The sequence below is a fragment of the Archocentrus centrarchus genome, chromosome 16 (assembly GCF_007364275.1).
Source record: "Archocentrus centrarchus isolate MPI-CPG fArcCen1 chromosome 16, fArcCen1, whole genome shotgun sequence".
Taxonomy (NCBI): Eukaryota; Metazoa; Chordata; class Actinopteri; order Cichliformes; family Cichlidae; genus Archocentrus; species Archocentrus centrarchus.
The window spans coordinates 9,684,398-9,708,267 of record NC_044361.1 but is presented as its reverse complement, the minus strand read 5'-3'; the positions used below and the strand labels follow the sequence as shown (position 1 = coordinate 9,708,267).

The 23,870-nt window shown below is 38.9% G+C and overlaps 1 protein-coding gene across 3 annotated transcripts in view; it reads left to right on the top strand.

Moving 5' to 3' along the window:
- The window catches only part of vps13b (vacuolar protein sorting 13 homolog B), a 313,875-nt gene continuing 290,005 nt past the window's right edge, over positions 1-23,870 (top strand). For all 3 annotated transcript variants that reach the window (XR_004021152.1, XM_030749245.1, XM_030749244.1), the window contains exons 1-4: positions 1-116; positions 1,155-1,313; positions 2,530-2,673; positions 21,431-21,548. Coding sequence is in view for 2 of the 3 variants with exons in the window: in XM_030749245.1 (XP_030605105.1) it covers positions 1,167-1,313; positions 2,530-2,673; positions 21,431-21,548 (409 nt within the window). In the remaining variant the exon portion in view is untranslated. The remainder of the gene's footprint in view (positions 117-1,154; positions 1,314-2,529; positions 2,674-21,430; positions 21,549-23,870) is intronic.

Genomic DNA, 23,870 nt, shown 5'->3' with positions numbered 1-23,870 from the left:
GATGACGTATGGGCTGTTGCAGTTAAGAGATGTGGCTAACGTTAGTTAACGGGATGAACATCTTTTATTAAACGCTGAATTCAAGAAAAAGTCGCAGGAGTACAAGTGGGAGTCAGGTAAATAGGGCATTTTCTCTGTTTTACTTGTGGCCATTCAGTTTAACCAGCTGAAGCGAAGTTATAGCGACTTCTTGTAAGGATGTAGCTTAGCTTCTTTGCTTCGCTGCTGTGGTGTGTGTAGCTTAAATGACAGCAGAGGAGCTACCCTCGCTAACTGCTTCACAGTAAGTTAAATTTCTTAAGATATGTTACGACACGGCTTCGTTGTTGAATTTATATATAATTACAGTGCAATGAATTGGCACATGGAGTAGCTATTTACTGCTGGGCTTTAGCGCTGAGTGGCATGGAGCCACTTTAGCAAGTAGGCTAGACATTTCGGTGAATTTCATTTAACGTTAAACCACCTGAATGTAGAGGCGCTGATATTCATAATTTACGAAAGGGTTAGGCAAATTAGTCCTACTCACCAGCGTGAGTAGGACTATTTTTCCATCTCAGTAAGTGTAAATATTAACCAAAATGTGTACAACCTTTCTATAAATTACGCATAATCTCGTTAGTTATTGCATGCAAATATGGTGTTTATGTCTTTAAGACAGGAAAGGAATGGCAGTTAAATCCGGCTTGGTGCTTGCAATCACATCACTTTGTTGAATTGTTACAAGCAGTGCTAAAGCTCAGTTTCTGGCTTCTGTAAAACGGTCAGTACTTCCACAGCCTGTAGGTTGTATATGAGCTTATAATGTTATATTTTGACCTGTCATAGCAGGAGAAGTTCAGGTGTAGTTTATATATGTATACATACATGCATGCGCGCGCGCATGTCCGCGCGAATTCCTAATCCCAGTTATCTAACATGCACACTGCTGCTGTAGAAGTGACACACCTGAATTTTAAGTCAGCTATTATGAATGTTATTAATTACATCTGTGCTTTTAGGTTATTACATAAGAAAAAAAGACTCTTTAAAATACCTGTTCTTTGTAATTGGTTTAGAACTAGTGTTATTTAAATGTGACTAAGATATATAATCTCAAAAGGATGTTAACATTACATTACAGTGTTTTGTTTTTCCATCCAATGTGTATACAGGTCAGGGACAAGATGTTGGAGTCTTATGTCACGCCACTCCTGATGAGCTATGTAAACAAGTACATTAAGAATCTGAAGCCATCTGACCTGCAGCTCTCTCTCTGGGGAGGAGATGTGGTGCTCAGCAAGTTGGACCTGAAGCTGGATGTACTGGAGCAGGTACTATAAGTTAAATATAACATTTGCTTTGTTGGACTTTTTACAAAACCAAGGCAAGGCTTGTTAGAAAGATGGCTATATTTAGGAAAGGGCTTTCCATTAATAAATGCCTACTCCCTCTCTCTCTCTCTCTCTCTCTCTCTATATATATATATATATATATATATATATATATATATTATTTATTTAACATTTGTAAGTATTATTTGTAAGTAGGTGTATTTGTAAGCAGGTTTGCTGATTTTTGTTTAAAACACTGGTCGTGCAGGTACATGCAAGATACAAACAATGCTGTCATATCATTTCTACAGCTATTCCCCATTGTATTGCCTTGACTAGAGTAAAAGAAAATGCTACAGTGCTGTTTAGCCAGGCACTAACAGCATCTCTTTGCTGTCATTTCAGAGGAATTTTACTAGATTTACTTTGTTATTTTGCTCTGCCGTATTATTTTGACAGTGTTCTTTTTTGCTCTTGTCATGTATGGATTAGATCAGTCTGCCACCAGTTAGAAGGATTTTCTTTTCTTTTGAGCAGGTTCTGACTGCTGCTGAAGAGCAGACCAAAACACTGTGTAACCCAACAGGGATTATGATGAAAGTTCTTATTGGAACCAGCTTCAAGCTATCTGACAGTGGGAATTGTGTTAGGATAGAGATTTGTATGTAATGCTATGCCAAAACTTTGGAAATTGTCCTACCTTTGCATTTATTTTATTCCATTTCATTTGGACAGTACCTCCTCTCAAATGTGCAATCTGAGATCATATTAATATAATATTTGGTGAAACATTGTGGGGGTTATTGAACAGACATATTGTAAATCCATGACAGCTTTTTCTCAGAAAAATGGTTGGCTATTAATTTTTTGGCTCAGACTTGCAGAGAAAGCATGTGAAGCCTGTGTGTAGGCAGCTTGGTTTCATGGGACTCATTCTGACACAGAGTAGTTCAAGATGCAGAACAGTGATTTGCCTGCCTCTGAGAATATCTGACTTATTTTGTTAAAGGCGTGACCAGTATGTAATTTGTAGCTCTTGTTTTTACTATCTACTCGTCTTCAAATATTAGCTTCAAAGAGCTGTTTGGAAGATGGGTGGATGAAGGGTCTAAGTGTTCTCGAAGCCCCTGCATCATATTGCCACCTTAATCCACATTATTCTAGTGTTATTTATCTATAGCTGTCTGTTGTGCTTTGTTTCTTTGTATATTTATAGGAGTTGAAGCTGCCCTTTACATTCATGAGCGGTCATATCCACGAGCTACGTATCCATGTACCTTGGACCAAGCTGGGCTCAGAGCCTGTAGTTATCACCATCAACACCATGGAATGCATCCTCAAGCTAAGGGATGGAGCCCAGGTTAGTTATTTTCTGGTATGAGAAACATGTTATTCTTGATTCTATACAGGGCCAAAACGGGCCTAGCCAGATCTTCTTGTTATTTATGTGAGAGTCCTCCTCATGCCAAAGTTAAGTTTTCTCATTGCTTTTCTCCATGTGTTTTAAAGAAATTTCGTAATCTTTGTTTAAAAACATGCTGAAATTTTTAGTCTAGCAGGCTTTACTTTGTCATACAATTAAAGCTATCTTCTTTTATTCTGACTTTGTGTAAAATCAAGTGTTAATTTGACACAGCTAAGCAACAGTTGCTTTTTTCCCTTTATAATTCATGTTTGTTTACTCTTATGAAGAATGCACTGAAAAAAAAGGAAACCAAGAAGCCAGAAGCAGACAAATTGATTCCTCACTGACAAAATATGTTTGCTATTCAAAACAATGATGAGAAATTTTTAAAAGCTTTTGTGGAGTAAGTTGGTAACACTCTTTACGACATTGCCACCTTTGGAGTAGTGACATTGTGTGCCATGGAGTTATAAATCTACCAAGAAGATGATGGAATAATCCATGAATTTAGAGAAATAACCCTCTGTAAATATGTGAGTTTCTGGCTGACCTGGCCTGCTTGAATTATTAGGAACTGGCTTGCTTATGGGCAACACAATATACTGCTTTACTGGAGTTAAGGCCTTTACACACTGGGTGCGTTGTGAAAAAGTGACACGAAATTCCGAATCTTTCGGATGCAAACTTGTCTTGTAACCTACATACACACCGGACGCGTAGCGTTTTTACGAATAATTCATTCTCATAAAACAGACTGGGGAAAAAAAAAATGCAGTCTACATCTAGGGATGATGTAATGAGGTCCTGATGTTTCTAAACAAGAGAAGGAAGAAACAGAGATTCTGGGTTCATCCAACTCTCATGAGAAAGCAGCAACAGGGAGAATTTTATGGTTTGATCCAGGAGTTGAAGCTGCCATCACAGCCGCTTTCAGGATATCAGTGAGGCAGTATGAGCCCTTGTTGACAGAGTTGGGATCACATTGGAGGAGCCAGGTGAAATAATTTCAGTAGCTTGATTGACCCGGAGCAGCATGTAGCTGTGACTGAGGAAAAATATTATTATTTTACTGTTCCCACATCACTGTGTATTCAGTATATCGGTGCGCGTTTTGAGATATGACCTCACGTTGCCAAATGCAGCGCTCTGATTGGTCAGATCTGTTTGTTCACAGGAGAAATGTTGGAAAAATCGAACTTGATCCAAAAAAATAAATGCTGCAAATTTGTCCTGTCAAATGACGCTGTCGGTGTGAACCGCTGCATTGAGAATAGGGGAGTCCGAAAAATATTTTTAACGCACAAAACATTTGCACAAAATTTATGCGTCCGGTGTGTAAAGGCCTTTACAGTCAGTATTGCTATAGATCCCAGGGCCCAGAGTGATTCTCCAGCTCAATGTATGTGTAACCAGTGGTTAATTAAAGTAGAGGTGAAAAGGCTTGAATTACAAAGAAATCAGCATTTTAAATCGGCAAATAACTTTCATTTCTTCATCAAACTATTACATATTCAGTCATGCAAATTAATGGAAATTGGATGCCAGTTATAAGGACTGTACAACCGATGGGACATAACAAATAAACTGCCATTGGTGAATGTCGTCTTAAATGCTGATATGTCAATGGCAGTAAGCAAGACAAATATAGGCCAGTACCAATGTCTAGATTGGTGGATCCCTAACCAGAATTACCATTTGCAAATGCTCTTTAGATTTTTTTCTAAACAAATAGAATCCAGCATAAAGAATGTACTAATAATTGTATTTTTTATTAGTATGATTTTCTCTGACAAAAGCACAGCCATCTCCCTCAGCGCATTTGTTCTTAAAAAATAGATTGGTTTATTGACCACTGACCAGAAATATTCAGGGAACTCTAAATTGAGAAGTGACTTTCTTGAACTTGACTGGTGTTATTTATTATTTGGCTATTTCTATTTTTAACATGTCATTGGGCTCTCTCTTTTTTTTTTGTGTTGCCAAGCGGTGAACACTTCTTCTCATGAACAAGACTTAGACTCACATACATAAACAAACAGAGTCTTTTGTATCTCTGTCAAATTGGATATTAGCAACCTGTGTAACTCCTTGGTTTTGTCCTTGTAGTCAATATAATATCAAATATCAGTAGGAAATGTCACTTGAACCTCTGTTATATATCATTGTGTATATAAATCTGAGGAGAGTTGTCTTAAGAGGAATATTTCTATTGCTTTGTTTGGTTTAGTTACAAATATTTTAATTTTTGAAGAATGTTTTATGGGAGCCATTTTCTTAGATTTATTTTTGCAGCAAACCCTGGTTCTAAATTTGCCACCCATGCAGTTTGCAAAATTGAAAGTGTAGCTCAGTGCCGGTTCTTTATGGGAAGGTTGAAGTTTCAAGGCCAGATGTCCCAGAAGAAACACATTTCAAGGGAAGTCAATTACAGCTAATTATATAGACTGCAGCAAAAAGATTTGTAACACATGAGCTTGAGAACTAATGGTAAATATCATAGTATGCAGGTGGCTACTGCTCATGCGATCAGGTTTCTAGTTCAGTGGAAATTTAGACTTGTTCTTTATGCCTCATACACAGCTTAAGGTCATGTACCAGTACCGGTACTGGTGTAATGCTTATAGTCTCAAAACAAGTATTTGTTACAGATGTTTTCTAAAAGCTTCCAGTGAAGAAAAGATTTTTGGGGAATTGCAAATGACATTTGGACAAATTATTCAGTGGTATGTACACCCAAGAGACATAATTTGGAGTAAAGCCAGACTTACAGCAGAAATCCTTCTAGTATGTGGAATTTAAATGAGCCACTGCAGTTCTCTCCTATACTAGTGGGAGGCAGGGGGCTGACTACTGTGTTCTAAAGCCAAGAAAATGAAGCCAGTTTCCTTTTTATGCTTTACATACAAAGAATTACAAAGAAAATATTATTATTATTACTTGCCTTTGTTTCATCTTTATTACAATTTAAACATCAATAGACTGACAGTGACATATTAATGTCATAGAAATTATTTAGCAAATACTGTAGATCTCACGATAATGCACATTTTAGACTGTGGCTAGGTGTTAAGCAGGCATGCAGGGACTTTGACATAGGCCATAACAATTCTCACTGAAGCCCTCATGTAATTTGCATGATGGCCCACAGGATTTTTAAAAGAACTGAATAAAGTTGATCTATGTATGGAAAATGTAATATTTTAACTTTAGTCCAGTAGAGACAGAAGCATTGTGGTAGGCCTCATGCGGCCAAAGTGTGGAAATGATAAATGATATCATTAATATGGTTTGTTTTCATAATTACTGTTAAAGCCTGAGTGCTGGCCTGTAAAAACATCCGCACATCTTTTGAAGTTCATTAAGGCCTGTGTAATTTGACCGGAATTATTTGGACCTTTTTAATGTTCTTGTTTCCCCTTGAGAGGAACTGGGTAATATTAGGGATATTCAGATTGCTCAATAGGACCCATCTGCAAAGCACTAAGAGCAGCTCACAATTATAGTTTCCAGCAAATGTGGAAATTTGGGCGTTTAGCAGCAGTTGGAGATTACAGCTCCTGCTGACAGTGTAATTGCTTAAAATAAGCTGTAATGAGGACTTGTAGTGCAGAAAGTATGGTAATAGAAAAAATGTTAACTTGTTTTTGACATTAATTTTACAAACTGCAGGTCATTTACAAACAAAATACATTTACTTTTATATATGTTTTATTGTCCACTGCAATCACATCCTGAAGTGTTCTGAGGTTTGCGTAGAAATCAACTTTAGTACGCATCTCTATTATCAAATTATTACATCTTTGTTTAGTTTATGTTATTTGTAAGGGGTTTTTTGTTTGTTTTTGTTTTAAGTGCAAAAATTTTGACTTGTAGTTTAGGCATGAGTTAGAGTGGACTTAAACTAAACCCTGGTTTGTGCCAAAGAGCTTAAAATATGTCACAAGAGATTGGCTTGGGTATTAAAGGGTATTTTTGAAAATCAGCTTTACTTTCTTTGTTCCTGGACAAAGATGTACTTTGTGTGGCCTCTTCCGAGTTAATTTATATGAATGGGCATTTGATGTTAGCTCTTTCTAAGTTAAAAAGCAATCTGAAAATATCAAGAGGTACAAAGTGTAATAGAATGGCTGTAGTATCTGTCCCTCTATAAATGGAGCCGCTATGGATACTGGCACTTGGTGCTTGCAGTGTCTTGTGTCCTGTTTGTTTAAAAGAAACACAGTAGAAGGAGATAATAGTTGATGACTGTTCCAGGACATTTCCTCTGTACTTGTCATTAGGTGGTGTTGTCAGTTTAAGGTTTTCTGGTCTGATGTGGTGGATTTGAATGGGTGGTATGTGATTCAGAGTGTTTAGTTTAAAGCAATAATCACTTTTAGCTTCATATTATGATAAGGACTTGGACCAAAACCGTGTAGGTGATATCATTTATTGTGCAATTCTTGTGTTGTGTTTTTGTTTGTAGGTAGCTGTCATTGAAATGGGCAATAGTATACTTCTTAATGAAACATTGATCTACAAACATTGATCTAATTTTGCAAAATTATGAGCACATTTCTTTTTTTTCTTCTTGACAATTTGGTAAACTGCTCCAAATGTTACAGATGAGATGTGATCAGCAAAGACAGAGAGGAACTGTCTGGACAGCAGTTATAGTGGATCATAATACTCTCACACTCTTTATTTTATATGAGACAAAGATAAGGGCCTGGGTTTACTGAGGAGAGCCGTTCTGGTTTTGGCTCAGCTCACTGCTTGATCTGGGAGTTTTATGGCTGCTGAGTGCATTTGCCACTGATGTGGAGGTTCTGATTGATGCATTGCCTCAAGATGATTTGGGGAGGTGCCTCTGAGACTTGTTGGTTTGGCATATGGTCCAACTAGGCCCTTTCTTCTGTTAAATTCCTTCCAAACTATTTTTAGGGTTTACACACCAAACCTCTTTTCTCTCAGATAATGGGTAATACATGTGAATAAGGAAACCCCTTTTTAAAGGCTTCTTAAAACCCCAAGTTGGTATTTCATAATCTAAATCTGATATCTACTCAGTAAAGACATGCTACTTTGATTTTTGGAAATTTAGCAGACATCTATAGATGTGATGCCTGACTTTTGAGTGTGAAAATGGGTTTTAAAATGGTGTAATTTGTAGTGAAGTTAGACTCTTCATGTGTGTGGTTTTGCCACCCAGGGGTTGAATGCACAAAATTCTGAGTAGAAAATACGGGATGTATAGTCTGTTACAGCTTCTTTGTGTAGCCTTAACTCTACTGTGCCATGGCCAGGACCAGCCCATTTCCAGGCTTCAGATCCATGGAGCAGATTGAGTGCCAAACCAAAGGCTCCCGTGAGCTCCACTCTCCAGCAAATGGAGCCCTGGAGCACAGTCAAAAAGAGCAAGCACTGAAAAAAATGTCCTAATTCCAATGCACGCTCTGGGGCCATCCAGCTCACCAACAAATTTGGCATCTGGGATGAACAGGACTTTCTTCCACTAAGAAGAAGCCTCTGGTCTCCTTGCAGAGCACTGAATCAGGCTCTTGAAGAAAACCTGTATCCCCACCAGTGGTCACCATGGCTCTACAAAGAAACCCCACGTCCTTGGATTTTCCACACCCTCCTGCATCATCTTGCACTCCATCCACAGACAGGTTGTTTTGTGACACCACAGCCGACCCCACCTTGGTTCTCACTCCATCCTCCTTCACAACCATGATTATAGGACAGTCCATCACCTGGATTATCACAATGAAGATGGCAAAAATGTACTGCTTTCCTGATGCTCAAGTTCTGCAATTAGCCGGCAAAATTATATGGGACCATCCCAAATTGAAGTAGGTCATTGTCCATGTGAGAAGAAATAATTGTCATGAACTGACTGAATCAAAGGCAGCAAACTCAAATGCAGAACCCAATCAACAATCCACAAAGGAAGTAACAGTGATCAAAATCTTTATTTCATAACAAAGAGCTTGGGGGTCTGAGCCAAAGGTACGGGTTGGCCAAACTACAGGTCCAGGTGGAATATTCTAAAAAGGAAGGAGAGGAAAGTTTAGTCTCAGGAGTGTTCTTAATGAGAAGGGCTGTCTGTCCTTGAGGGAGAAGATGGTGACAGAGACCTTACTAGGTTCTGAGATGAGTAGTCTGGGGGGAGTCTGAGGTCCAGATTAATTGCCGATTCCTTGAGCTGGAAAGATGTGCTGAGGGAGGGTGAGCCGGCAGTCCATTTCTTGCAGCAGGTTGGAGAATGCAGTCTAAGAGGACAAGAAGCAAGGTGTTAGCAAACTAATAGAGGTTGCATCGAAGGCATGCAAAATTGAACCTATTTACCACTCTAAGGAGGCAGATAGTTTGGCAGAGCCTGGCTGGTTGAGCTGGTCCTGAAATACCACAGCTGACGAGGCTTGATAGGGTACAGGTGCTCAGCTGAGTGAAAGAATCCAGGCTCTGCCTAGAAAGGTTGAGATCCACTCAAACCTTCTGATCCAGGGTGACAGGGAGGCTAGCAGGTGGCAATCCATGACAGCAATATTGGGTGTCAACAGTCTGAGCTGCTTAAACAGGACTTTCTCCATCTGTTTAGGGAGCCAGCTCCTAGTTTGGAATTGGGAAACAGACAGCCTCTCCACTTCTAAGATTTAACTTATAACTTTCCTTTTTGAAAAAGCTTATAGCTGGATCAGGTGATCCTGAACCATACCATAGTTATGCTGCATTAGGCCCAGACTGCTGTGGGACTTAATATGATACACTTTCATGCACTGAGGACTTCTTCTCTACTCACCTCTTTTCACGCCCCATGTTTTTATATACCACTGCATTATGCCATTAAATGTTTGTCTGCTCTCTCCCTTAGTCCTCGTCTTAGCCTGTCTCTCTATGCTCTCTTTTTTCTTTTCTCTTTTGTCTTTTCTCTTTTCCCTCACCCCCCAACCGGTTGCAGCAGATGCCTGCTCATCCCTGAGCATGGTTCTGCCAGAAGTTTCTTCCTGTTGAAAGGGAGTTTTTCCTTCCCACTGTTGCAAAGTGCTTGCTCATAGGGGTTTGTTTGATTGTTGGGGTTTTCTCCAGAATACTGTAGGGCTTTACAACACAGTACAAATTGACTGTTGTGATTTGTTGCTACATGAATAAACTTGATTTGAATTGAACTGTAGTAGCAGTCTGTTGTAATAATACTTTTTTGGATGGACAGACTGTGAACTTAGCTATGAAAGGATTACCCAAACCATTACGACAGAAGAATAAAATAATATTATCTTGTAACAAGGTCTGGCATATATTGCATGGTTAGTGCACAGCAGGTTTATGTAGTCACCGTGTTGGATGCTGGAGAAATGGGCAAGAGTAGAAAAAAAAAAATTAATTAACTTTGAACAGGGGCAAACAATTGACTGAATCAGTGATGACCACATCAAAACATATCCGAAATGACAAGGCTTGTGAAGTGCTTGCGGTCAGCCGTGGTCAAATGATTTCCAAACTACAACTCGCTTACGGGGTATTGGGGGATGTGCTGGATCAAGTTTGATCCATAGTGCCTTCACATCACAGCTTACACCACTTAAAGGATCTGCTGATTATATTGTGTCAGTAAATAAAACCTTAAACATGTAATCAAATGTACATTCTCCTTAAATGTACATACTACATATTCCTTGACAGAATTTATATGTGCTCATTCAACTCATATTTCACAAGTCAGAAGACACAAAGGAAAAGCTGAAAGAAGTCAAAGAAAAACAGCCTGTGGAAGTTTGCAATCAGATAGCACAAACTGGGTAATCTCTGTTCCAATGCCATCCGGAAATCTTGCCTTTGATTCTCTGCTTGCAGGAGCAAATGGCTTTTAGAAATTGCACCGTAAATCCATCTGATCATCAGCTCAGTGGGGCCTTGTCTTTAGGACTGAGAAGACAGAGGATAAAGACACAGAGCTTTGGAGAATCTATTTTCTTCGAATCCAACCCCCCGTAGCAGTAACAAAACCCATCCATGACTGTAAATAATAAAAAGATGGAGTAATGTTGGCACACTGTGGACTCCTCAGGCAGGTTGGAAGCTGGAGCATGCATTCTGATGAGAGACAAGGAGAACTACAGAGGAACAGATGAGTAGCCAAGTGCATGTGCTTGGGAACAGTTAAAAAGGATCTGTGTGTGTTTTGTCATACAAAATGACTCTATTATGTGGCAATCAAGAGAAATCATTAAGCTGCTATGTAAGCGCCTCCTAATAACTTACATACATAATTTTAAATCAGCTATCAGCAAATTTGTGCTCTATTGATTTTCCCTTGTACTGAAAGACAGATAGGTTACACAGATGTAAAACTGCACACTGTAGTATTAATGATTTGTCCGAAATTGGCATGATTCTGAAATATTGTAGGAGTTGACAGTTGGTAGAAGACTATGACCAGAGATGAGCGTGACCACTGTTTTTTGCATTCTGTATGTTGGCAGGCCAACAATTGTTGAAAGGATTGTTTAATGTGCATCATTAATGTTTATATATGCTGAAATTTTGTTGTCAGTAAGTCTGCGGTTAATGCTGAGCTAAATACTATCCTCTTACTCAAGTCTTTAATGTAGAGTGACCCATTGGACTGATCTCTGTTGAGCATTCCAAACTGATTTAAAGCATCTGTAGATGGCAGTGCAGAAGTGTGTCATTCCAGAAAAAGAGACCTTGCCCCCAGCCACCATTGCTTGTGAGTCAGCCAAGGTTGCATAGCCCTTAGCATTACACATCTTTGTCTTTGAGGTTTGTGTTCCTGGTGGGATGAGGTTACTTCAGCTCTTCAGACAATCCTCAGACACAGGAAAGCAGTGGGGGGAAAAATTAAAGCCAGTGGCTTCGTGCATTCAGTGAATCAAGTGATGATCAATACACACTACCCAGGATGCTGCTACTCCACAGTTTAATCCCTGCTCTCGGGCCATCCGGACTAGAGCAATCCCTCAATGCGGCTTATTATTTGCTGCATGCTCCCACTGATATTGTAGTTTGGGAAATGATTACCTTGCAATTAAGACTAATGTTTGCTCCATTAGTACTTTCCTCTTAGAAAAACTCAAGGAAGATATTGTGTTGCAATTTGGAACAGTGTTTTCTGTAAGCCTTACAAATCTAAAAAGACTGTGAGAAGTTATTGTGTCAATTTAGGAAAGAAATGTATAATTTTATGCAGATTTTTAGATCATTGCTTTTTTTGGTTGCGTCTGACACACACACACACACACACACACACACACACACACACACACACACACACACACACACACACACACACACACACACACACACACACACACAGCAACCCTACTTCATATCATCTATCCTAAAAGAGAGGGATGTTTTTAACTTTCAGTGAGACAGAAAGTTACTAAAAGTTGTAACATTGTAACTCCATGCTTCTGTGATTGTGTTTATTTCCATATTGCACAGACTGTGTCTTTGGTTCCTAAAGAAGGAGGAATAATGATTCTGGTGTGTTACAGAACAAGCTCACTCTGCACTCTGTTTTTGTTACGAACATTAGATTCTACTTCCCCCTGAATAGCTACCATCTACACTAAACAAAAATATAAATGCACAAACCCAAAAGGTTAAGTTAAAATGACATATCCCTTAAGATGCCCATGCACTCCAGGAAGAGTGGGACACCATCCCACAGGCCACTATTGACAGTCTGGTGATGTCTGTGTGCTGCAGATGCATGACGCCAACGGTGGACACACTTGGTACTGAGTGCTTTGAACTCTGATCACCGACCATGCTGTGTTCGCTGTGTGATAACACATGAACTGTTGCCTAAAGATCTGAAACACTGAAATGATACTGAGCGTATACACAAATTGTTGCGCTTATATATTGTTGATTAGTTATGAGGTGAAATAGAGAAACTGTTTTGTGCGTTTATATATATTTTTTTGAGTGTACTTTGGCAAGTTCAGCCACCTATAATGTGTGGGTAAGAGAAGAAAAATGCAGCATGAATAATGACCCAACATTGCACTTTCCATGGTGTATGGTGTGGTTATAGATAACAAAGATTATAAACATCCGCATTTTAAAGGGGTGTTGTTAATCGGATGCGACATTGACCCAGTTTATTTACTTAAACATATGATGAGCTAAAAATTTAAGTTCTATAATTTCCCTCATAATCATAAGGTACTCAGGATACTTAAATAGTTATAAGAAAACATTGAGCATCAATATTGTGATGTGAGGTGGTGGTAGCTGTCTCTGTAAGGTTATGACCTTACAGAGACAGAAAGCAGTATGAAATAAATTAGGTTTCAAGTTTAAAGCAAGGCCTGAGATTTTAAAATGTTAAAATGAAAATGTACAATGAAACAAATATGATGATCAGTTGCTTAATGTTCTTAATGTAATGTGCTTTAACTTTTCAAGGATGAGTTGATTTAACATAAAAACTGCTTTCTTTTGATTTCTACAACTTAAAAACTATCTCAGAATAATCCATTAACAAAATGTATATCCGCTAATGTTTAGGTAAAGAACCAAAGTGCTATTATATCTTTTTTCCATTTTGAAATGTAGATTTATAATTGTTATATCTCACAAAACAGGTGACTGCTCTTTGGCGAGGGGCAAGTCCCATACTTTGCTATGGAAATCAGTAGCAGACCTAAGATCTATGGATAGGACTAACTTAAGATTCCAAGATGTTTCAATGATGCAATTGAAATGATTTGTTTTTTATGTAGGGCTGACAGTTTTCCATCTCTCAAACAATCTGATGAATGCTGACAATACCTCAGTTGCTTTGGACCCCAGTGTATAAAAGCTATGCAAACATAATGCCGGTTGCATTCCACTTGCGTGCTTAAACCTCCTGCAATAAGACTTTGGTATTTCTCAACATTGACAGAAAGTCCTCTCCCATTTCTCGATGTTTGATTTATTCTATCTTTCTGGTTTCAGAACATTCGTGCTCTCCAAGAACACTTAGGCCTCTATAGTTTGTGCCTTCCAGCTGCACCTCACATCTGCAATTAAGTTGTCAGAGTAGCTTCAGCCACTGCTTGCGTTGTTCTTGGAGGCTGGTGCTTACATTGTTTAAGGGGTGCTTATGTCTTGTATCATGAGCTTCTTCTATGTCGTGCATGAAATAATTTGAAGTCTTGGAGAAGGCATGGTTCTGTTTTGACAGTTCATGTTAAGATCAGGTCTTGACCACTAGCTGTCAACAGCTTACCAAAATGAGGATAAAAAGATAGAAATATAGATCTAGATGTTCAATTTCTTCACTCTTTATAAAGAGTAATAATTATGTAGCAAGAAAGGTCTGCTTGGATTGAGTAACTACTTGGTAAATAATTGGAAAATAACTGGGTGCTGTTGATTATTTTTATAAGAAATTAACAGGTTAGACTTAGAGCTATTCCTGTGTTTGGGAATTCCCCGTGTGTGTCGTAATTGACTTGACTAAGATGTGTTTTTTTTGCACATGCCTGTGTGTGAGTCTGCGTATGTCAGGGATCTATGTGGAGTGTTTTATTGTAGCTAACACATTGCAGTTATTAGCATTAGGGGGTAGCCATGCCAGCGTAAGCAGAATGCCTCACATGCTCAGCCTGGGCTTGTGGTTAGCTGATGGAGACATCTGAAGGACCAGAGCCTCTCAGATCTAAATCAGGAACAATTTCTCCCTCTTTCCGATTCTCCCTCGATGTGTCTTTCTCTTTTGATATTCCTCCCTCCATTTTCCTGATGTCACAGTCCCGTTTTTTCTTCATTTGCTTTTTCTGGTTCTTTAATCTTTGATTTGGCTCACTCTTACTTCCAACATGTTTGCTCTGGTTCTGTTTCCTTTTATGTTTTCTCCTTTTCCCTTTTCCCTAACACTTGTTTCCTGTGAATGCTAAAAGTTGAGGTCACTAGTAAGAACATCAAGAATGGTTTTTGAATGGGCTTCCATGGAAAGTGTTTAGGCAGGCTCCAAATTCCATCATGCCACCTATATTAGTTCAAACCTGTTTGGATTCCTTGTTCTTGGATGTTAATCAAGTCTCAGGCTTGGAGTTACTATGACTCACAATATTTTGTTAGAACAAAAAAAAAATGTGTGAAACATTGTTAGGATAAAAGAGGACTGGCTTTAACACCCCTACTACTTTGTAATGTCTTATTGCTGTCCTGCTTACTGTTGAGGGGAAATAACTGCAGAAAAACCTATTTTGTAGCAAAGAATCTAGTTTCATGCATGACTACATGAGACAGAGATTTATTAGATTAATGCAGAATTATGCACAGTGTAACTGGAACAGCACAAGCTACTGTGCTGTAAACAAAAGATTGGTTTCTGCTGGCATTAATTGAGGTTTGCTTGTAAGACAAAAGAAAAAGCCTTAGACTTTGAACTATTACTGAAGAATGTAGAACTAAAATCACTTAAATGTCAAATGTTTGAGGAGGGCACTGAACTTTTGGCTTGGCTTCCTTTCCTTTTACCTTTTAAGGTTTACTGTCAGGCTCTTTTATCTTGCTAGTTGAACAGTATCTTTACTGCCAACTGGTTAAAGATCTATGCTAAAACTGCAGCCAGAGGTAATCTCTCTGGTGAGGATAACACAAGGACAATGGCTGAACAAATTAAATACTCAGAAGTCAGAAACCCTTTGGGTCTGCTCTGTAACTGGGATCCCCGTTTGTCTTTGTTATTGTAGGTATGTTGGAGGCAGATAATAAACATAGCCAGTTTGACTTGGGTAGAGCAGAGGCATGCTTGGCAGAGACCTCCAACATGACATCACCAGTGTCGTTGTGATTCCTCCCCCTTTAGAGTGAAATAGTTTTGCAATTATGCATTCTCCTTTTGGCACGTGCTTTGGAATTTTTTCCATGTCCTTGCTCCCCCTCTTTAATGAATACTTTATATTTTGGAGCTTCTGAAAAAGAAGGTGTTTGCTTTGTAACTGTTTTGCAGGGATGGAATGTGCCTAGTAATACTTCAGGTATTACAGCCCTATTACAGTCCCCCTACCATTTAAATTAAACCGAAAATTCCCACAAGTATGTTTTTCTCTGTTGTGGTTATAGTAATAGTAAACTTGGTAAGTTGTGCTTTTTCAGACTGCTGAAAAAGGTTGAACTTTATTGCCCACATATTACTCAGATCTGACTCATATTTTATTGGCTCAGGAAATTTCAGCTTATAGCCTGCAGTGCATTGTGTACATTTCAGACTGTAATATTTAATTTGTTCAATTAATCCACAGTAAATTGGGGTTTCTCTTTGCATAGTTGATTTAGTTACTGAAATAGAGGGGGGAGAGAGGGAAAGTGACCGCATTTTTGTAATATACTACTTTCACTGAGATAATTATTCTGAGTGTCACACACACTGTGATATTCATCTGGGTTAATTTCAGGCTCTAATCCCCCCAATCTGCCATGGATTCCAGCTGCATGGCTCTATTCTTTTTTAGACTGTGTGTCTTTATAGTATTTAGGCTTTGTGTGAGATTGCGCATATGCGTTTGTGTCTGGTGTTGTATGCACACATTTGTCTTTAATATATGTCTGTGACGCCTTTATATAAAATACATAGCATATATCAGCTATTTGTGAGAGAGTGTGCGAAATTCTGTCCTCACCCCTCCAGCTTCTGTAGTCATCTTCTGTTTGAGGAGAAAATGAACTCCCTGTCTTTAATCATGGTAAAATAGCTTTCTTCATTTGTTACTGTTTCATTAAAAAGCCATTAGCAGCTAATTTTTAGCTGAGCTGATGGATGTGTTCGAAGCCAAGAGACGTTAAAGAAAAGGTAATCTGAGTCAACTCTGATGTTCTCTGTTCTTTTCAGCAAAAATTCCAGTGGAGTTGTCATCAATGGTTCAAGCAGCTTAAGTGTAAAAGAAGTGGCTGCATACCATTTGACATTACTGGAACCGTCCCAAACTGTGACATTATGTTTAAAACAGTGAGCCCCTTTTCATGTTTTTATTTCTCTTGGTGCCAGCTGGAAACCATTCTTATGAGAACCAGGGTCAGCACTGTTAAAACAAGCTTCAGACTAGCTAATTGTAGATGGGATGAGAAGCTCGAGAAGAAGTGGAAGGATGGAGACAATGTCAAATATAGGTAAAGAAAATGAAACATGAACAAAAGTGAAACGAATACTGTGATAACAAAGAAGGGCTTTGATGAAGAAATTTTTTTAAGAGCAAGACGACAAGAGGGGGAGAGATGATACCTAGCAGCACTAGAAACAGAAGCACATTGTCAGGACCATAGAGTGTGTGTATCTCTTTAGCAGTGAATTTTTTCAGTGTCATTCTGGAAAAGCTGCCTGGAATGGCCCAGATTCACTTTGTATCCTCTGAGTATCCTGTGATTCACTGGTTACCTGTTAAATGGAGGTGTAAATGCTAGGCCCTAACATGTGGGACGGGGGTTTTACTTTTCAGAGTCTGAGTGTGTGTCTGTGTTTATATGAGTATGTGAGTGATTTACAGGAGAAGGGGCTCTGTCTGAGATAAGGAGCCTATTGGGTTTCCTTCATTTATTTTCTCACTCTGTAGGCGTTCGCCCTCCCCTGCCTTGCCTCCAGTATCCAGGCCTGCTGCTTTGATGTCAGCATGAGTTCACCAGCAACCTGCAGAGGAAAAACAACAAAAACAGAGTGTGTTTATCTTGCAATGGTCTGCATGCTCCCATTAATGTGCTGAAACTGTGTGAAATTGACCAGTTTTAAAAATGTTTTGGTTTCAAAGATCAGGCAGTTGCAGGCAAGCGAGGCAGTCGACTGCTAGTTCTTGCCAATTCTTTTCTTCGTGTGTGTTAAACTGAAATTGGAAATTACTTAACAATTTGTGAAAAAAATATAATGCTTAATTTTTTTGCTTGATATTTATTCAGAATTGATTGGGCAATAAAAACAAACTGGTAATTTGCTTTGTTTAGCCTATCCATGTCAGAGAAAGTCTCAAATGATAAGAAATTGCAGTAAGACCATTTTTCTGCCCTCCTCAACCCCCCCCCCCCCCCCCCCCCCCAAAAAAAAAAAAAAAAACACTTTTAAAGCAATGAATATATTATATTGAGCAGGCTAAATTACTGTATTAAGCTTAGAGGATGAACAGATGCTTAGAAATGTATATTTATAATAAAGCATGCCTTCCATAATATGACATGTCACCAAATATTTCCAAGTTTTACCAGTTTACATCACAGTTTACATATAAATGTCATTGTCACTCACAGATATGATGTTACTGATTTCTAGTATCTGTGGGTTATAGCTGGATTATTTGGACAAGGAACTTGTGAGTATCTTATCTGCAGAGCTGCTGTTCCTAATAGCTGGAAGTGGTGGTGGGATTCAGATAATGTGTTGAGCAGCTAATATGGGTTGACCCTCCAGACAGACTCAACACGCCGCCTCCTGCTCCCTGACTGAGTCAGACGATTACAGGCGGACAGAGGTCATGTCTGGCCTTCCTGTGCCCTAACCCTCTATGGGTGCCCACTTACCCTCTGAGCAGGGGGTCTCCCTCACTTGTCACTCACACAACCAGCTTCATTTTTCTTTGCCTTTGTTCTGGTCTCATTATCGTCGAGTCTCTCTCACTCTAAAAGTCCCTCAGCTTTTGGTCTTGTGGTCTAATTTTTTTTCTCCCACTGTTATTTTTTTCACTTATCTATTGGTTTCATATCTCTCTCTTCCTTTTTAAGTACCATCATATTTGGTTAACAGCTGAGTTGACATGCCTGCAGGGGAAGGAGCCGTACTTTTTCTGGTCTTTGTGTCTATCTTTCTGTTTAACTTTCTCCATCGTTCTATACCTCCCCTCCCTGTGCTGTGCCCTGTCATGGAATTGGAGAGATCGATTTACTTGGCAGCAGCTGAGGCAGGCTTCATTTGTCCCTGGGCTTCCCTCTGAAAAGGCATTTTTCACCTCTGGAGAATTGCTCACTGCCCATGGTGACATTGAGCGCTTAATTGCGCTACTTCCAAATTTGGCAGTCTTGTTCTTCATAGTGGCAGTTCAAGCTGTTGAACTCAGTGTACTCTTGGCTTGCAGGGGTAGGCATTCCTTTAGGTATAGATATGAGACTAGAGGGAAAGGAGACTGTTTCTTACTCTAATGTGCTCAAGTGTGGTATTGCGATATAAACTAAGCATTTGAGTGTGTATCTTAAACCTTCCTAATCTAATAACAATCCTTTTTCTATTGTACCATGTTTAAATATTATCGGTGCAACTTTCCAAAGTGATGACAAGCTACAAAAGAAATGAGTAATGACCAACAAATTTACACCTTATTATTTGGAGATCTTTATTCTTTGTAACCTTGATGAAGTATTTATTATTTCTCCCTCTCTGTTTACCAATTCCCACCACTCTCTGATGAGGAAAAAACTGATTACACAGTGCAGCTCTATCGGCAAGGCCCTTAGCGAAGTAACATGTAAATATTTCTACCAGAGTGTCTCTCATCTCTTTTGACTATTGCGTGTTTACCGCACTGGGGGGATACTTCTGTTAGTGGGTGCTCAACTCAAATAATACGAAGAATGTTTAAAACCAAATCATCATTACTCAACCATAACGAAAAGGGTTCATTGTCATTAAATATTGTTAGAACCGAGGACTGTCTGTTACTTATGTAGAGTACATGAATGTACCAAAATGTACAACATGTGACTTGCCAGTGTGACTGTGGGTTTAAACTGGATCAGTTGAGTATTTATAAATGAAGTGTGTGTGTGTGTGGAGTAGCCAAATGTATTTGGTTTTGACACCTTCAGTGTTTACATGTGCCAGGATAAGGGGTGACTCCTGAGACTCTTAAATGCTAAACACATGTGATCCCCCCCCCCCCCCCCCCCCCCCCCCCATACACCCACACCCTTTTTTTGTGTCCAAATTATCTGACTAACCCACCACCCAGGCTGATTGTGAAAAGGTTACAGTGCTGCAGTAACCCCTAATCAATCCCACGCTGGGTTTTAACTCACTCATTTCTCCACCTTTTCACTAAATTCTCACTTTTAGTTCTGATGTTTTGTTTCTTCCACACTGTATGTAATTTTTGAGTTTTTATGTGCATTAATTTTTTTTATTTCTTCATCCCATCTGCTGCTGCAGGCTTATGTCTACCATGAATGTGAATATGAGGTATTTGCTATTACATAGTAGCTTTTAGGAGTTGACCATTAGCTGCTGTATTCATAGTATTTTTGTGCTTTGATAAGCTATTCTCCCCTGTTCTCCAAATTTCTTATTTGTAGTTAAAGACGTCTTTACAGTAGTGCTGGGTATATTCCAAGTTGGACACACCATTTGTCATCTGGATACAGTAACAGATCTGACAGATTTCCACCAATAAAATCTGTTTATTACCTGTAGAATCAAAAGCTGTGAACTTGCAAATCCCTCAATAAACACTGGAAACAAGTCAAAACCCTCAAAAAAAGTGACAGTTTTCAAATTTACAAGTCCACAGACTCAGTCTTATTGTTAATGGAGCTTTTCCAGGGTTTGTCATCTGATCACATCAAATATGAGAGCCTTAAAGAGTTTAAACATATTGCTAGAAATTTTGAAATGGTAATTTATCTGTCTCTACCTTGCCAAGGAGCAAACAAATCCTGTTTTTCCTTGTGTTTCCGACTTTGCCGCTGGAACACGCTCTACTTGGGAGTGACGTCACTCCCAGCTCTGACATCTGAACTTCGAGGCAAATGGAATGCAGCATAAGTCCTTGGCTGTCATTAGTCTAAAACCACTTTTTTGACCCCTCCATTGTTTGTCCTCATGTCTCTGCTGTTTTACTTGCACAGAACACCAACTAGTCTGACGCTCTCTACAAGGTAAACCAATAAATAACCTCCTTACCTTGAATCTTGGGTCGTTTTGTTTATCTCTAGGTTCATCTCTAAAGGGGATGTCCATTTCATCTTCACTTCTACACACACACACACACACACACACACACACACACACACACACACACATTTTGTACTTGTGTTCCTGGACTTAACAGCCCACTGGTGTTTCCAGTCCAGATGACGTGCTGTTATGGAGTAGAGACCTTCATCCTTCTTGTCCAAGGACCAGAGTTTATTTGTAGAGGCCACACGGATGGTTGTTAAAGGATGGGAGGAAGGTTATTCAGAAGGTTTAGCGTAAGAAATAGTGGTGCATGGTAGGCTCTCTTCTTCTCGCTGTTCTGCAGTGATGTAGGAGAACAGATTCTCAGTTTACAATAATCTGATGGCTTTCACTAACAACCATTGTAATGTAAATTTTCCATGGACAAATCCGTGCGATCACAAAAAACAGGCAGGCATGTGGATGTCCGCACAGACAGTCTGACCCGAGCAGACCCTGGTGGACTTGTGGATGCAGAAAATACAATTGTGGCTTCTGTTACATGTAAAGTATACTTTTACTGACAGAAGAATATTTCAGTATGGATACTCTAATTTCAATCTAAGGAATGTGATATGCATGAAAATTCAAATATTCCCAACCTAATTGGAAAAAATGATCACACTAGGATCACAACAATTTGTTGTATGTAACTACTGTATACTATATTAAGATCCTGCATTAATTTGGTTATACTAAATGGACCATTTCCGTAGAGCTCTGTGTTGAGCCCTTTTTTTTCACCTTCTATCTTCACAGCCATTGTTTGTTTGTTTTTTCTTTTGTTTTTTCCATCAGGATGATCACGAAAGCGGCTCTAGTTCCACCAGTCGCAGTGTCTCAGACAGCTCCAAGGCTGTGGCCAAGCCCCGCCGCATCCAGCAAGCTGCCCCCAGTGACCCAGACCTGCCTCCAGGTAAGTGTTGGCCCTTGGCCCAGTGAGGATGACTTCCCTGCTCAACATGCTAACAAACACATAATTTATTTCAGTATACAAAGACCAGAATCCTGCACTGATCGAGTTTAGGAAACCCCTATCCAATTGCAATTGTGTGCTCAGTCTCAGACTACGGGATTAACCTGTTACCTAAATTTATTCCAAAGTCCAATAGACTTGCCTGGATCTTAGAGAGAGATTAGGACCTATTAATACTACAAAGCTTGCTTAAAATACATTATCTTTTTGTTGGCCCTGTATGTATCTATGTATGTAATGTATATATTCTCTCTTTAGACTATGAGAGTTTTTCATTTTGGGATGAGCCATGCAGCAATGTTTTTCAGAAGCATAAATCACCCAGAGTGAGCATGGGGAATGTGACTGTTATAAATCACATAATGATGGGTCTTATCAACAAGGCTCCTTGACCACATGCCTCCTACAGGGCCATGGATTCCATGCCTACCTTACTGCAGCACTTTACTACACCTCACAAAGAAAGGTTTTGTTTGAGAGTGTATGAATAATATAATTTAAAAAATAATTTATACAGACCTCACACACTAGGGTTCATGCACACCAGAGCCCTATTGTGCATGAATGTATTTTTCTTCTTTATCTATATGCTGGCTCAGACAGTTGTATTTTTAAAATGTAGGTTGTTGAGTATGCAGAAACCTCTTAAACTATGAAGACCGGTGAAGCCAAAAAACAAAACAAAAAAAAAACAAAAAAAAAACCAAACAAAAAAGGAATCAATGCCATAGCATAACTTAATAGTAAAAAATGAAAAGGTGAGAAAGAAGGTTGCAGATGTGAGACCAATTTTCTTTTTAAAGAAAAATATGGTGTTTAGTGAACAGAAATGAAGGAAAAAATAATCCAAAAGGTGGGGTCATAAGCTGAGTTAGGTTAGATTGAAAAGAAAAAAAAAAAAAGAAACCTCACTCCTAGAGAGCCCAAGTGTGTTTGAATGTATGAACTTACACTCCTGGCTGGTTGTATCTGGGGAGGATCCATTTCCAGGCCTTACATTATGAGATAATATCTCTCTCCAGCTGTTAAAGCAGCGTTCCTCACACCCAAGCATCTCCCTTTAGGGCTGCTTCCAGCAGATCTCCCAGGGGTGTGTGTGTGTGTGTGTGTGCGCGCCGTGTTTTTAGAGTGTTCGTCTGTGTGCACACCCTTAACTGTTCCACTAGTGGACCTTGTTTCATCACATTACAGACTGTAGAGACAGTTCTGGGGTCAGAGGTTGCTGCACTTCAGTAATGGTAAGGAAGTAAATGAATGCTGTAATCCCAGCCTTCCTAATTAAAAGCTTGAGGTTAAAGGTAGATGAGGTAAAACTAACCTGCTATGACTCAGACAGAGGATATTTTCCCAAGAATAAGATACAAACCAAACCTGTCAGGCGTCTTTAATGTAGTTAAAGGATAGTAGGTTTTTTTTTGTGAGAACACAGCAAAGCAGTGCACACGGGGAATTCTATAGACTTCTCAAGCCTTTTTCACAGTTGGGATGTTTAACAATGCTGCCTCAACAATCTGCTAAAGTGATGAAGTTTTGTCTATCAGACAACGATCATGTTTTTCTTTTCCTTTGAGCTTCAGACATACCTACAAGAGCCATGGTGTATATGTGCTTTTTTTTAATGTCACTTTTCTGTTTCAGTTATTAAACAAAATTAACCTATGGCTTGTTAGCATGAATAATGCTGCAACATAGCTCGGAAGTGCAGCTTTGAAACAAATTCCATTTGAATGTAGTCTTCCAAACCTTTTGTCTCCAGACTCTGTTAGCCATGAGTAAAACATTATCTTTGTTGAGTATGAACTACTTTATTATATCAGTGTATGTGATTCACTTGATTAGATCTGTGACTAAAAAGGATGCACAATTAATACATCCCCATCTTGCCGGGCTGTTTCACCAGAATGATGATATTTTATTGTATAATATTTTATTTATATCTATTTAATGTTATTGTGATTTTTCCTAGTTTTTATTATTTTGATTGTACAGTGCTTTGTGAGTATGTCTATAAAAACGGACTTTATAATTAATCTTTATTTGCTTTCTAGTATGATGCATTAATACATTCAGTAATACATTCAGTTACCATCATGTCAGAAGCATGTTTAAAGCTTCACACTGATACTCATACTCTGACCATTATATAATACACCAATGCTGTTAAAATTTTTAGAAGACCTGGTGATTAAAACATCCCTTTTGGGCTTCCCTCCTTAATATTTTAAGCCACATGCTTCCCTCAGTATAAACATAGTTAAGTTT